The sequence below is a fragment of the Hemiscyllium ocellatum genome, chromosome 9 (genome assembly GCF_020745735.1).
Source record: "Hemiscyllium ocellatum isolate sHemOce1 chromosome 9, sHemOce1.pat.X.cur, whole genome shotgun sequence".
NCBI classification, from domain to species: Eukaryota; Metazoa; Chordata; class Chondrichthyes; order Orectolobiformes; family Hemiscylliidae; genus Hemiscyllium; species Hemiscyllium ocellatum.
Genome location: NC_083409.1, coordinates 54,270,412 through 54,281,940, shown reverse-complemented (window position 1 = coordinate 54,281,940; position 11,529 = coordinate 54,270,412). Strand labels below are relative to the sequence as shown.

Here is an 11,529-nt window from a genome sequence, read left to right as displayed (position 1 = left end):
CCTTTTATCCCGATTCCCTGCCTTCTGTCAGACAGCCAATCCTGAATCCATACCAGTAGCTCATCTCAAACACCATGGACTCTTACCTTGCTCAGCAGCCTCCCGTGTGGCACCTTATCAAAGGCCTTTTGGAAGTCTAGATAGACCACATCCACTGGGTTTCCCTGGTCTAACCTACTTGTCACCTCTTCAAAGAATTCCAACTGGTTTGTCAGACACGCCCTCCCCTTACTAAATCCATGTTGACTTGTTATAATCAGACTCTGCTCTTTCAAGAATTTAGAAACCTCATCCTTAATGATGGATTCTAGAATTTTATCAACAACCGAGGTTAGACTAATTGGCTAAGGAGAAACGTCTTAAGCCAGATAGTGGTGAATCAATGGAATTCATTGCCACAGAAGGCTATGGAGGCCAAGTCATTGAGTATATTTAAGTCTGAGATAGATAGATTCTTGAGGATCAAGAGATGCAGGGAGAAAGTGGAAGAATGGGGTGGAGAAACTTAGCCATGACTGAATGGTGGAGCAAGCTCGATGGGTTGAATGGCCCAATTTCTGCTCCATGTCTTATAATCTTTGTAGTGTAGGAAACACAGAAACTTGTTTAATGGCAAGCTCTCACAGGCAGCAGTGATAATTACCAGATAATTTGTGTTTGTGATGATCGAGAGTTAACTATTGAATTAATATTGCACATTTCAGGTCTTCCTGAAATGCCAAACTGACTCTTCACCAGTTGGAGACGCTGGTGTTGGACTGGGCTGTACAAAGTTAAAAATCACATAATACCAGGTTACGGTCCAACAGGTTTATTTGGAAGCATTAGCTTTCAAAACGCTGTTCCTTCATCAGGTGGTTGTGGAGAATAACATTGTCAGACACAATTTATAGCAAATGTTTACAGTGTGATATAACTGAAATTATATATTGAAAAACACCTGGATTGTTTTTAAGTCTCTCATCTCTTATAATGACTATGTTGGTTTCGATTTGGTGATGCCGGTGTTGGACTGGGGTGTACAAAGTTAAAAATTACAACAGCAGGTTGTAGTCCAACAGGTTTAATTGGAAGCACACTAGCTTTCGGAGCGACGCTCCTTCATCAGGTGATGAAGGATCACCTGATGAAGGAGCGTCGCTCCAAAAGCTAGTGTGCTTCCAATTAAACCTGTTGGACTACAACCTGCTGTTGTGTGATTTTTAACTATGTTGGTTTCAGTTCTTTCATATGTAAATCGCAAAACTTCTTTTAAAAAAAAGTTAGAATCTCAAGTGAATTTTAACAAAAGGGGACATGTTGGCCCAGATAATGTATTGAAGGTGTGGGTTTCCCTGTGAGGCTGTGCCACTATGGTCAAACTGATTCTAATCTACAGAATCTTATTCTCCACAACCACCTGATGAAGGAGCAGCCTTCTGAAAGCTAGTGCTTCCAAGTAAACCTGTTGGACTATAAGCTGGTGTTGTGATTTTTAACTCTTCCCCAGTTTACCTTGTAATTAAAGCACAAATTCAATCACCCGCTAAACTACTTTGTGATGGTAGAGACTATGTTGGTTGGTACATATTTCTCAAGACGCCACAGTAATTTCTTCATCGGAAAGGGATCTTTTCGCTCCATCTAAGGGAAAAATTTGTACCTGAGTTTAAAATCTCACCTGAAAGGCAGCAGGAATTTTATGTGCTCAAGTCTTTGAACCTGGCATTAAAGTTGTCAAAAAAAATCAAGATCCTAATACATTTGTGTTGTTGTAATGGAGTTTGAATTGGAAACACCATTGTACCTACTTAGCGTTTAGGTCGTGGAGGGCGCGTTTTGATTTGAACGCGCAAAGTGCGCGCGACCAACCGTCAGCGGCGGCTTTCCGCCGCGCGCTCCGGGCAGTTAGGCCGCGACACGTCATCAGAGTGGGCCAGTCTGCGCTGATTGGCCGAGAGCCGTAGCGGCGAAATCTGATCGAAAAAAAGGGTCGCTACGAAATAAAGTGTGTGAGAGGGAGAGAGAGAAAAAAAAGAAATCGGTACGAGAACAGACACGGTACTTTACCGGCGGCAGCAGCAGCAGGAGTAGTAGTGGTAGTGGTAGTAGTATGGTGGGCTGGGCTGCGTTAAACTTATTGAAAGGTCAGGTGGATGGACGGCCCGAGGACAGGGGATGAATTGTTCCTCCCAGCTGCGCAGCGCAAACATTGTCTCATCGGGGCTGGAAAGCCTAGACAACATCGTCCAGCAATCAGATGAGAGGGGGGAAGGGGGGTCATAAAGATGCAAACGCCTGTTACTTTATTATTATTTGGTTAGTTTTCCGATTCTTACTTTGCTGACCGGTTATTGTTTGGAAGCAGTTTGTTGGATGACATCTCCTGAAATGACGTCCTGACTGTGAAGTCACAATTCCCTGTGACATCATAAGGTGTTGTAGCCCGTCCCCCTCCCCTAGGGGTCACGGGGAGACCTTGTACTAACTTGTGTCACTTTTAAACTTTACAGCATTCTCTCAGACTTGTAGGTTTGCAGCCACTATTCACTGCCCTGACTATCCTATCCTACCCTACCCTATTCCATAATCCGTGGCTGGCCCAAAATTACCCAAAGGTTGACTGACAGTCCAGTGCTGAGCTCCTAGAAATGACATCTGTGACTCCATGGTTAGGCCATTTTCGGAAAACTGCTTTCAACTTTGGTCTCCCTGCTATGGGAAAGATGGGTGTTAAACTTGAAAGGGTGCAGAAAAGATTTACAAGGATGCTGCTGGGGTTGGAGGGTTTGAGCTATGGCAAGAGGCTTAATAGACTGGCACTATCTTTCCTGGGGTGTTAGGGATTGAGGGGTGACCTTGGAGATTAATAAAATCATGAAGGCCACGGATAGCATGAATAGTCAAAGTCTTTTTCCCATGGTAGAGGAATCCAAAACTTAAGATTAGAGTGGAAAGATGTAAAAGGGACCCAAGGGGCAACTTTTTCACGCAGAGGCTGGTGCAAGTATGGAATGAGGTGCAAAAGGAAGTGCTGGAGGCTTGTGCAATTACAACATTTTAAAAGGCATCTGGATGGGTACATAAATGAGAAGGGTTAAGTGGGATATGGGCCAAATACTGGTAGATGGGATTAGATTGATTTGGGATACTTGGTCAGCATGGATGAGTTGGACCAAAGAGTCTGTTTCCATGTTGTACAACTCTGTGACTTTATGACATTGTTTAGATGAGATCATTAGCCAAGGCACTGCTTGCCCTGCCAAATGAACCTAAAAAATCCCAAGGTACTATTTTGAGCAATGAGGTTATGCCTGTTTTTCTGGCTGATATTTAACCCCCAGTCAATATTACAAAATCAAGCAATTTGGTCATTCCTATGCTGTACATTGGAATTTATTTTGTGCAAATTGGTGGTGTTTGTTACATTACAACAGTGACTACAGTTCAAAAGTAGTTAATTGTCTGTAAAGTGCTTGTGGTTCTAAAAGGCACTCTACAAATGTAAGCTTATCACTTTTAAATTGAAAGTATAACCTCATAAATGGATAGTAAAAGGGAGACTTCTGGGGAACAAAAATAGATTATTTCCATGAATTTTATTCTTTGAATTTTCTGCGTATCGATAGTCATTATCATTTTTTTTATGGATTGACCTGCAAAACAATTACTGTCAGTTACCTGTGCTGCCACGTTTGAGATCACAGCTTAAAACGTGTTGCTGGTCAAAGCACAGCAGGCCAGGCAGCATCTCAGGAATAGAGAATTCGCCGTTTCGAGCATAAGCCCTTGAAGGGCTTATGCTCGAAACGTCGAATTCTCTATTCCTGAGATGCTGCCTGGCCTGCTGTGCTTTGACCAGCAACACGTTTTCAGCTGCTACGTTTGGCTGGGATTATGTTTTCCGGATTATGGTAACTTCAAATTAGCTTCCAAATTAGCTTTGTGGCAACTATCAAAAATCTTTCACTTTTGTTCAAAACATTATACATATTTTACAACTTTCTTAAATGTATTTAAGTTTTTAAAAGAAACATTTCTAAAGACTCTACTATAGATAATAAATGTTTGACATTTCAGCATTAAACATGGGTCACCTGGAAGTGAGAGGTGAATTCTCAATTTGAGTACTAACCTGACCAGAAACTGCCTTTGCAATGCAACATCCTTTTTGCAATAATTTGGCATTTACATTTGCAATAAAGGTACTGTCTTGTATGCTCAATATCCAATTTCGTTTAGAAATACTGTTCCATTTATCTTGTGATTGATTTATCTATACTACAAAGTGCCTTCAGTATTTTTCCATCCCCAAAGTATTTGTTGAGTGACATCTGCCTGTCTCTTAGACCATGAAGTATGAAAATCAATAAAATATTGTTAGGAAAACTTTGGTAGACCTTTTTTGGAGCTGAAATCCCCCATCTTTCTAATTTAATGAAAAGCTCAGGTATGCATGTTTTCTGGTAAAATTACTATTGAACATTTTTAATCTAGAGTTCTTCCCTTGCTAGTTTTTTTTTCTGGACATATATTTCACTTTCAATCTGTTTTTCCCTAGAATTTCCATTCCTATCAAAACAGAATGTGTATCTTGTGGAGCTTCTGGAATCTCTTATGTTCAGGAAATCAAGCACTGTAACCATTCCGAAGGAAGTATACTAAGGTAGATGTACATATCAGCGTTTCTATCAAAATAAATGTGCGCAGTTCATTATTCTTTTAAATTTATCTTTTTAGTTTGTAATTCCTGTGTAACTAATGGGGATCAATGTGAAAGTTTTTACATCTAGATAACTCTAAATATGATTTTGCAAATCTTCCCTGTAATGGTCACAAAAGTGTAAAAGTTACGGATGGGAAAAGCTCATCTCTTTAAGCTTCTAACTCCCAAGCATGCTAGTTTTTTCTTTTCCTTGTGATATCTGTATACTTTTATACCATTTTATATCTATAACATCTATTATACCCATTATTTTGGATTTTTCACATGACCAAAAATGAACAGGTTGCTCAGTGTTTTGGAGATTTAAATGACCTACATGTAACTGCACATGATTCCTCTGTGAACTTAACATATCAATGAAATAACTGTTTAGAGCAAATGGGGTCTATTTTTGCTGCAATCCTAGATGTGATAAAGAGATTGATGTCTGTAAATCCCATTGTTACTATCTTGTATGCTTTAAAGCTGTTGCTAGAGTTTCTCAAAACAGATTATTTTGTAGAATTTCACTTCTTTAACTTTGTGAAGTTTAACTCCTTTGGGGGATATTGAATTATGGGCAGCTTTTCTTCATTCATGATGTCACTGGAGTCAAACTTTATGTTGTCACAGGAAGGGAGTTCTACATAGAATATCTGTTCCAAAGTAGCTGCAGGCAGCAGCTCTAAAACAAACAACAAGGTAACAAAGGGTGACTTGAATAAATACTGGTAAGTGTCAAAATACCTGTCTGTTTTTTCTGTGAAGAAAGGATTATGTGGTATTAACTCAGCTATGGTATAATAGCATGAAATGTAATGACCTTGGTATCTGTCCATATTGTTAGTAAATTAGAATAATGAGAACTTAATTAAAATAAAAGCATAGAAATATTATTTTAAAAAATAGTGTGGAATTGTGGGTCCATAATCTTAACCAAGTGTTCAAATTACATAATTAATCAGAAGGTAATCAAACAATGTATTTGTTTTGTAAATCTCTCAAACAGCAATAATGAGAAAGTACTTGTTTTTCAGGCATAGTAGACTTTTAAAAAAAACTGTTAACTTTTTTTTAATTACTCACAATCTTAACTTGGAAATATGTCACTGTTGTGCACTGTTGCTGGATTAAAACTGTGAAATTCTTCCCTGTTTGTTTTGTGGGTGTGCGTACATCAAATGGACAGCAATGGTTCAAGAAAGTAGCTCACAACCCCTTCTTGCAGATAGTGAGAGAAGGACAGTAAGCACTGACCAAACCAGCAAAGCCCACATCCTCTGAAAAGAATTATGAAGAAAAGGTAGTTTTCAACCGTGCTTTCCAAATTCCCTGCTGACAGAAAACTCAGGAAAGCTCTTCCTCCTCCATTGACACTCCCTCCTCCAACAACCTCTGCGATTGCCTTTCACCTATCATTCCCAACACTCCACTGGCCACGTGCACACAGTAATGAGTCCCTTTCCTTTGTGGCAGATAAAGAAGTAATTCAATCCATAATTTCCATGCGAACCCCAAAAAAAGCTGTTCAACCCATTACCACAGTTCATCGCTTGGTCGTAACCTTGTAAGTCATGCCACTTTCAGTACATACCCAGATAGTTTTTTTTGTACTGAATCTTTCAGACTTTGTGTTCAAGACCTCCTCCAATGTCTTGAGTGAAACAATCTCTTTGCAACTCCCTTCAAGTCTTTCTTCCAGATCCTTTAACTCTCTGTATCTTGGTTATTCTCTGCGAAAGCAAATAGGTCTTCCCTATCTACTGCATCCATAATTCTAATAATTTTATATACCATAATTATATCTCCCCTTGGTCTTCTCTATTACAAAGAAAACAACTCAGATCTATTCAATCAGTCCTCTTAGATCTGTACTGTACCTTATCAGCGTTTTCACTTATTTTTACAATGCAATGGCTCGAATTTTATGTGGTATTCTGTGACCTGACTGGTGTTTTGCACAGTTCTAGCATAAAATCTTTACTTTTACATTTGCCTTAGCTAAAAGCAGAAGGTGCGTTATGTGGCTTTTTAAAAAATTGTTCGCGGAATGTGGGCATTGCTGGCTAGGACAACATTTATTGCCCATTCCTAGAGGACAGTTAAGAATCAGTTACATTGAAGTGGGCCTGGAGACATACGTAAGCCAGACTATGTAAGGGTGATAGATTCCCCTCCCTAAAGGACATTAGTGAACTAGATGGCTTTGTTTGACAAAGAAGAAGGTTACCTCAGATTACAACAGGATCTTGATCAGATGGACCAGGGGCTGAGAAGTGGCAGATGGAGTTTAATTCAGATAAATGCGAGGTGCTGTATTTTGGGAAAGCAAATCTTAGCAGGACTTATACACTTAATGGTAACGTCTGAGGGTGTGTTGCTGAACAAAGAAGTCTTTCCTTTATTGGTCAGAGTATTGAGTACAAGAGTTGGGAGGTTATGTTGCGGCTGTAGAGGACATTGGTTTGACCACTGTTGGAATATTGCGTGCAATTCTGGTCTCCTTCCGATCGGAAAGATGTTGTGAAACTTGAAAGGGTTCAGAAAAGATTTACAAGGATGTTGCCAGCGTTGGAAGATTTGAGCTATAGGGAGAGGCTGAACAGGCTGTGGCTGTTTTCCTTGGAGTGTCAGAGGTTGAGGAGTGACCTTATCGAGGTTTACAAAATTATGAGGGGCATGGATAGCATAAATAGACAAAGTCTTTTCCCTGAAGTGGGGGAGTCCAGAACTAGACGGTATAGGGTAAGGGTGAGAGGGGAAAGATGTAAAAGGGACCTAAGGGGCAACTTTTTCACGCAGAGGGTGGTATGTGTTTGCAGTGAGCTGCCAGAGGAAGTGGTTGAGGCTGGTACAATTGCAACATTTAAGAGGCATCTGGATAGGTATATGAATAGGAAGGGTTTGGAGGGTTATGGGCCGGGTGCTGGCTGGTGGGACTAGATTCGGTCGGGATATCTGGTCAGCATGAATGGGTTGGACCAAAGGATCTGTTTTCGTGCTGTACATCTCTATGATTCTATAACTGACAATGATTGCTATTAGGTTAGCTCTTTTTTTGTTCCAGATCTTTATTAAGTTGAATTCAAATTTCATCATCTGCTATGGTGGGATTTGAACAACGTCCCCGGAATGCTAACCCGAGGCTCAAGATTACTAGTTCAATAATATCATCACTGCGTCACCACCTCCGCCTACCAGTACAGGACTACCTCACCCTTTAATCACTACTTATCTTTAGTTTGCATCCAAGGATTTTTGGGCATGCAGTCTAAGTTCCTCTATTCCTTTATACTTCTCAGTAGCCAATGACTTATTTCATTCTTATACCATGCCTTATTTGACCTTCCTAATTGCATTTCATTACACTTCACCAAGTTGTTAATCTTCTGCCCAAATGACCAACCTATTAATATTTTCTTGCAAACTACAGCTTTTTTCCTCATCAACAATCAGGAAAGTCAATTTTTTTGTCAGTTGCAAACTACTTAATCATTACCCCTACATTTAAGTTGATATCATTGATATATATGACGAAGAGAAAGCGATCTAATACTGAGCCTGTGAAATCCCCATTGAAAACAGTACTCCAGGCTTAAAGCCACCCACTGGCTATTACCCTTTGCTCCCTGCTGTTCAATTAATTTTGAATCCAACTCATTCTTACTGGGCTTTTATGCTACTGACTAGATGGAATATCATTGCTATTACTTCAAAAATAAATTCATTATAATCTTTGTTGTCGTAAGAGTAAGATTCCCCTCTTGTTATATTTTCTTCTTTTTCCCTAATTTGGTTCTTCTGTACCTTCCTCATCTGAGATTGTTTTCAGGTAATCATCCATGTCATTGTCAAAAAGATTGAATATATGAGAATTATTTTAACTCCTTTTCTAAAAATAATCCTTGTCTAGCATGTTACATATGAAAAAGCTGGTTTGAGAATAATGAACAAGAAGCTGTATTATTGCAATATGCTCATTTTACTGTGCCTGTATCAATGTTGAAAAAAGCTACCAACAACATAACACGGGATAGAGTTTTCACTATCGGCATATTCAGGAAAATGTGACAGTTAAATCTCTAAGACATCTGAGCATGAATAGGTCATAAGGCCCTATGAGCCTGCCCTGCCATCAATAAAGATAATCAGTAGATCCTTGACCCCAAAGACACTTTTCCACCATATACCCATATCCATTATTTCAGCATGATCTTTGACCTGCCTGCTCCCATTCAGATCACGAGGGACATGATTCAGGTATCGTCCGAATGAATGCATCGTTGACCTGAGTGGCTCCTATGCTGCTTTCTACTCCTGAATATATGGAAGGCCAAGCTCACAATAGGGAGGACTCGGCAATGATGCTTGCAGAACTGATGGAACCTTGCTTTACTTAAAAGCAGTTTCTATTTAAAGGAAAGCCACATAATAAGGTTGTTGCAATGTAAACTATTGCAAAATAAACAACAGGGTAAACAAATGGAATCATAATTGAAGATTTGATGTTGGAACCATTGGAAGCAGATGGGTTGGAGGAAGGATACAATAGGGGTTTACAGATGATTAGGAGGCCCTGAAGGACAACCCTCAAGGAAGTGAATGCAGGTGACAAGGAGGGCCAACGATTGGAATCTACACCTAAGCATCAGTTAGTCGAGCCAGAAAAGCTCTCATGACCTCATGTAAGTGGTCAATGTTAGTGGATGTATTTTGCTTGCCATGACATTGTGCACCCATCAAATCACCAGCCTGACACACACCCAATACTCATCCCGCAACACCTCTTGAAACTCAGGACTCACCTTGAACAGCAATATGTTCCACTTGATCCTCACGCACCTACCAATGCAGTCAGCCTCTCACCCATCTCTTGCTGTGTCTAGTTATTCAGGACATCACCTCAACATGATGTGGCAGAAACACTGACATTTTGACTTCTCACTTGGAGAATTAGATGATGCACAACAGAAGTGACCAGAGCAGAACCAGCAGTTCTTGAGTTTGACTAAGAAGATGGTTTTCTGCATCATGGGGCCAGTTGATGTTCCTGAGAACATTGCGAATGGTGACATTTTCCTGCATTACGCCGCTTCTCAACTGTCAGTGCACATTCATTTTGCTGTCTGGCTTAATGAGCAAACTATTTCTGATGTGGCAATGGACCTACTGATTCCAACTCCTTCACACTTTCCTCATGCCAACTATTCTGAGTTCCTGTTTCCAGACACTTACAGACTTCCAGTTGTCCAGTAGCAGGAGGTCAAGAAGAGCAAGAGCAACAGCACTGTTCTGAGGAAGAGAGCCTGTCAGTTGATCTAACACTGTTAGCTAGCAATCCGGATACCAATACTGTACACATTTTAGAGGCTAATATCGAATTTGAATCAAAATGTGGCATCTCGGCACTAGTGGCTTGCAGCTACATCAGGGGTAAAGGGTGATCTGTTTGCCAACACACTGAACGTGCGGTGGCAGACAAATACAGCTGCACAGTTTAGGTGAAGAATTTGATGGCCAGCATGCAGGAGACCCCTGATTGGCATGCAGGTCAAAGTACTGGGTGCCATGAGTATTGTTACTAATGAAGAACATGGAGAATTTTGTTGGAATGAGGCCAGCCCAAAAAAAACTTCCCTCTTTCTGTAACACTGTCACAAGTACCTTATGAATAAAATTCCTGAACCATGGGCCATGCGTTCAACTCTCTACTTGAAGATCCATGCCGATTTGTACGTCCCTAAGATAGTAATCCAACAAACATTCCCTTTGAAGTTTCATCAGTAAAAAATAATTTTTTTTAACAAAGTAGTTTGTTTTCCAGTGGTGAGTAACCCAATTTAAAGTAGTTAAAAATTGCATCAAAAAATGATTCTGAATCATGTACTAGTTCAGTGGAGGTCACAGCATCTTCATGAATTAAAAGTTCTCGTTATAAAAAAGCTTTTGAAAAATGCCTACTGATGTTTGTGATTATGTCAATTTGTAAAATATTGTGAATGCTCAAAATTTGCATTAGAAACAAAATGTTGTTAATTGCTCTGGCAGCATTTCTATAGAGAGAAACAGAAGAATATCTGATCAATAGCATTTTATTAGGTCAGGATTACACGTTGAAGATCCATCCTGAATCAGCAAAATTTTGCAATTTCAACTTGTTTTGTGGGTCAATTCAGGCAACTTGAATCTTGATCCAGTATGAAAAATACCAGGAAAAAAAAGAGTTTAATGGTTCAGTATGTTGTGTATAAAATTCCCTGTGCTGTTTGGGCAGATTGAACGTGGATTGAGCTGATGTAACCAGCAAAAACTCAACTGCAAAATTTCTTTAAAATGTTAAAGCTACTTCAAGCTGATTTCCTATTAGGGCATTCTCAGTTCTTGTTATTTAAGACTGACAGGTAAGGTTGCATCATAATGTATTTAATTCCATAATTATCTGAAACTTGATATTGTGAGAAACAAAATACGTCGCAAATATGGACGTTTAGAATTATTGCTGCAAATAAGTATCAGAATTCACAAGTAATCAGAATATCAGAAACAGTAAGTTAGTTACCTTTTTGAATTTTACATTGGTCTTGATATTTCACAAAATGAAGATTTTAATTCTAGTCCTCTAAAACTTGTTTTTTTTCATCATCGGTGGTTTAAGCCTAATACTCTAAACATATTATTTGTCTGTCTAAATATAAGAGTGTAGATTCCTTTCTTTGTGTGTGATTTGGACCAGTGACACCATGGGAAGATCTTACGTCATTGGGGAATACAGTGAGAAGTATCTTAAAAAACTGAAAGCGGAAGAGCGATATGGAACAACTGGTATTTTATTAGGGCAGGTAAGC

At 39.5% G+C, this 11,529-nt stretch overlaps 1 protein-coding gene across 1 annotated transcript in view; it reads left to right on the top strand.

Moving 5' to 3' along the window:
* The first annotated feature begins 1,904 nt into the window (after positions 1 to 1,904).
* Positions 1,905 to 11,529, top strand: part of odr4 (odr-4 GPCR localization factor homolog) — a 117,869-nt gene continuing 108,244 nt past the window's right edge. Inside the window, exons 1-3 of the mRNA XM_060829755.1 lie at positions 1,905 to 2,023; positions 4,541 to 4,645; positions 11,381 to 11,523. Of these exons, the coding sequence (XP_060685738.1) occupies positions 11,425 to 11,523 (99 nt within the window). The 5' untranslated portion in view covers positions 1,905 to 2,023; positions 4,541 to 4,645; positions 11,381 to 11,424. The remainder of the gene's footprint in view (positions 2,024 to 4,540; positions 4,646 to 11,380; positions 11,524 to 11,529) is intronic.